This window comes from Grammomys surdaster, unplaced genomic scaffold (assembly GCF_004785775.1).
Source record: "Grammomys surdaster isolate TR1022 unplaced genomic scaffold, NIH_TR_1.0 546, whole genome shotgun sequence".
Taxonomy (NCBI): Eukaryota; Metazoa; Chordata; class Mammalia; order Rodentia; family Muridae; genus Grammomys; species Grammomys surdaster.
In genome coordinates, this window is record NW_021604965.1 from 296036 (window position 1) to 300311 (window position 4276).

A 4276-nucleotide genomic window follows, 5' to 3' on the forward strand; every position below is an offset into this window, starting at 1 on the left:
CATAGGAAATGTAAATAAATCATCCAATAAAAAAAAAAAAAATAAGTAAACAAACTACATAAATTTAAAATGTGAAGTTTTTAAGTGTACTTTTTACATAATTTAAAATACACATAGCATTTCTATTTTCTCTTCTATTATGAGTCATGATGACTTTGAGAGCTACAGAGATTTTTTTTCTGGCCCCCTATTCATAGCATTTCAGATATATCTTGACATTTGTACTGAACAAATTCTACCTTGAATGTCTTAATGAACAATCAAGCGATATGTTTCACATGGTTAATTGTTTCTTTATTTTTATTTTCTATCACAGAGACAAGTAGAATGGCATTCAACACAGATGAAATCAAGACTGTCGTTGAAAGCTTTGAGACCACACCCTATGAATATGAGTGGGCACCGCCATGTGAAAAAGTCAGCATCAAAGAGCTGGGGTCATGGCTCCTACCTCCACTGTACTCCCTGGTGTTCATCATCGGCCTCCTGGGCAACATAATGGTCGTGTTGATCCTCATAAAGTACAGGAAGCTACAAATCATGACTAATATCTACCTGCTCAACTTGGCAATGTCTGATCTTCTCTTTCTCTTCACTGTCCCATTCTGGATTCACTATGTTCTGTGGAATGAGTGGGGATTTGGCCACTACATGTGTAAAATTCTCTCTGGGTTTTATTACCTGGCTTTGTACAGTGAGATCTTTTTCATCATCCTGCTGACAATTGACAGGTACCTGGCTATTGTCCATGCTGTGTTTGCCCTTCGAGCCCGAACTGTGACTTTTGCTACTATCACCAGCGTCATCACCTGGGGCCTGGCAGGACTGGCAGCATTGCCTGAATTTATCTTTCATGAGTCCCAAGACAACTTAGGAGAGCTTTCCTGCAGTCCTCGCTACCCAGAGGGTGAAGAAGACAGTTGGAAGCGTTTCCATGCTCTAAGAATGAACATCTTTGGTCTAGCTCTTCCTCTCCTCATCATGGTTATCTGCTACTCAGGAATCATTAAAACTCTGCTGAGATGCCCCAATAAAAAGAAACACAAGGCCATACGGCTTATTTTTGTTGTTATGATAGTCTTTTTTATTTTTTGGACTCCGTACAACCTGGTTCTCCTTCTTTCTGCTTTTCACAGCACATTTTTGGAGACCAGTTGTCAGGAGAGTAAACACCTGGACCTGGCCATGCAGGTGACTGAGGTGATTACCCACACCCACTGCTGTATCAATCCAGTAATCTATGCCTTTGTTGGTGAGAGGTTCCGGAAACACCTTCGGGTCTTTTTCCACAGACATGTGGCAATCTACCTGGGAAAATATATTCCATTTCTTCCTGGTGAGAAAATGGAAAGAACAAGCTCTGTCTCCCCATCAACTGGGGAGCAAGAAGTCTCTGTGGTGTTTTAGGTGGGCAGAGAAAACTGTCTCTCACTCTATGGATTGGAAGATGAAGCAAACACATTAAGTCAGTCACAACGACTTCTAGCTCAGTCATTTGTACTTTCCATGCAACGCTGATGCTCTCAAAGACCCAAATCACACATAATGACTCCAGAATGTCTTCATGGACCCTCAAGGTCATTACTAGAGGTCATGTGCTGGCCAGTTGACAATTCACCCAATATGAAAAGAACAGCTTTTCTTGATTCTCTAAAGAGTTGCATATGTTCTGATTCACTTAAATGTTAAGTAATCCATTCAGGACAAGTAGGAAGGTTTAAAAAGTATTTAAACTTCTACTTTAGCCAATTTTTTTTTACATCAGTGAAATGTTTCACAAAATGCATTTACTTTATTTCCTAACATGAGTAGGTTTTTTCTTCTTCTTGATGAATGGCTTTCTTTTTTTCTCTTTCATTATTATTATTATTAGCATTTGTAAATGAATTATTGCTTTTGCAGGAGACTGGATGTTATATCTTGTTTAATTTTTCTTAAAAGTCAAATGAAATAGTATTTTATATTAGTGACTGAGAGCATCTTGGAAGGAACACATTGTCCTCCTAAATGCCAGTTTTATGTTGAAAAAATAGGCTGTGGTCATCTGTATTGAGAAGTCCAGGTGTGGTGCTATCGTCAATTCTTCCTAGACTTGACATCATAAGTACCTGGAGGGTATATTGACACATGCACAGATGACTCCTATTATAGGAGAAGAATTGAAATTTGGAGATAGGCATTAAGATTAACAGATAAAATAAGTAAGACTGGAAACCTCTTTTCACCTGCCCTCACATACCAAATAGAGCATGTCCAAGAAAAGTCCATGACATCACACAGGAAGAAGTTGGCACTATGCAAATTACCCACGAATGATAAGAATTCATATGATAGAGTGCTTTTGGGTGTCTGTCTTTTCCCAGATCATTAGCCTACTTGTATTCTGTATGTCTATCATTATCTATGAGTTCATTATTCTGGCACACAAAACCCTAGAAATCTCAGGAGGTGCTCTCTGAACTCAAATGTGGACTTACAATACCACCCCAGAGCTTATGATTTATGTTCGAAGTGAGGCCTGAGTATCAACAACAGGTTCCACGGTGATGGCCACAATACTTGTCCCAAGATCACACTTTTAGAATTATGTTGTTACCGTGATGCTTTCAGAGACTCAACAATTGAAACTGAGAATTTCACAAGTGCTGTGGGAGGAGTATATGGGCCCTTTAGATGTTTATGATAAGATTATATGTCATTATGGTCAGTTGATAAGATACGTTAGTCTATCTGAAACATTACTATAGGAGGAACTTACAGTTCTATCAGTCTATCGGTTTTATACAGTAGAACCTTTCTTGAGTATATGTATTTAGTACTCTGAACTAGAAGCTGTGAGAGACACAAAAATGAATGAGGAAAAACTGGAGTGAATATGCCTCAGGTACCTTTCTCTCACTCCTTCTCTTTCTGTTGATTATAGCCTTTTATGGATATAACTTCTAAGCCTTTACTTAACTTGTGTTTGTAATATGGCACTTTTCTTCTGGGTATAACATGGTCATCTTGTGGTTATTTTGGAAGTAGAGATTACCTTGGTCTAATAACCATGACAGCTATTTGAGCAGACCAATGTAGAGGTTAGACAGTAGTGATGCTATCATAGCTACTGATACTCCACAGTAGAAGGAAATCTAGGGCCACAGTACCATCATCTTGTGTTCCAACCATTCCTCTCTTCTGCTGTAACATGCACATGATCTTGCTCCCATGATCTTTCATGACAAAGATACATAAGATTGGAAGAGTCACTTAAAAGTGTGACTCCATGATTGCATTTTCATGAAGTTATTATTTGTGATGGGATAAAATTTTGTGATGAGACAGCTGTTTGAGGGTAACTCACTTTTTAAAAAAGTATCCCTTCAATAATGCTCATTAAGTAGGCTCAATAAACTCATTGGTTTGCTAAATTGAACTTTGGTGGAATCATTGTTTTGGTTTATAATTGTATCCTTATCTGAGGTGAATATGTATTTGTTGAAGATAAGTTAGCACAACAATTTGTCATTTTCTAGAGAAGATGTAGACAATGTGTCATAAACCTACCAGCTGCTCATCTAACACCTGCCTGTTAAGCTTCAGGAATGGGATGTAAAAACACTGCTTTGGGTTAAGTGAGGAATACAATGTGTGAGAAAAAAACCATGAACCATTTCCTCATAAGACCTCAGTCATGTAGGATAAAGAGGAACAAAGGAATCTAGTGTAAAGGGGCGCCTCTTCTCTGGGGAGAAGGGAAGAAGCAATGGAAGAAAGGATTTGTAACGGTGGGAATGGGAGGAAAGGAAAGAGTGAGGCTGTGATCAGGATGTAAAGTGCATAAAAATGAATTACTGAATAAAAAAAGAGAAAGGATTTGTAGAATGTGCAATTCAATGGGGAGAGGGAAAGGGTACACCAGGAGTGGAAAGAAATATGGGATGGACAGATCAGGACGGGTCATAATTTCAGTCAAAAGATCTCAAGCTTTGCTAAGAAGGCAAAAAAGTCTACTGAAGAGTTCAGGCGATAAGACACTCAACCGTAGGCATTAGAAAGATATGGCAATGCATAGAAGATGGTTCGGAAACCCCAGAACTACCCAAGGTGGTAAATTAGGAAGTGAGTCAAGAATGGAGGAAAGATAAGATTAGCAGGTGGGAACAAGTGTGAGAAACACACCAAGGAGAATCTGACCAAGGCACAGCATGAAGAAAGCGTTGAAGCACTAAAAGAAATCTATGTCTGAAAAAAAAATAGTGTGCTCAGCTTGTATTACTACAGTGAAATATCT

The 4276-nt window shown here is 38.6% G+C and overlaps 1 protein-coding gene across 1 annotated transcript in view; it reads left to right on the forward strand.

Annotated features, from left to right (window-relative positions):
* Window positions 1–3418, forward strand: part of Ccr3 (C-C motif chemokine receptor 3) — a 10704-nt gene extending 7286 nt beyond the window's left edge. Inside the window, exon 2 of the mRNA XM_028781788.1 lies at window positions 317–3418. Within this exon, the coding sequence (XP_028637621.1) occupies window positions 328–1407 (1080 nt within the window). The 5' untranslated portion in view covers window positions 317–327 and the 3' untranslated portion in view covers window positions 1408–3418. The remainder of the gene's footprint in view (window positions 1–316) is intronic.
* Window positions 3419–4276: the final 858 nt, after the last annotated feature.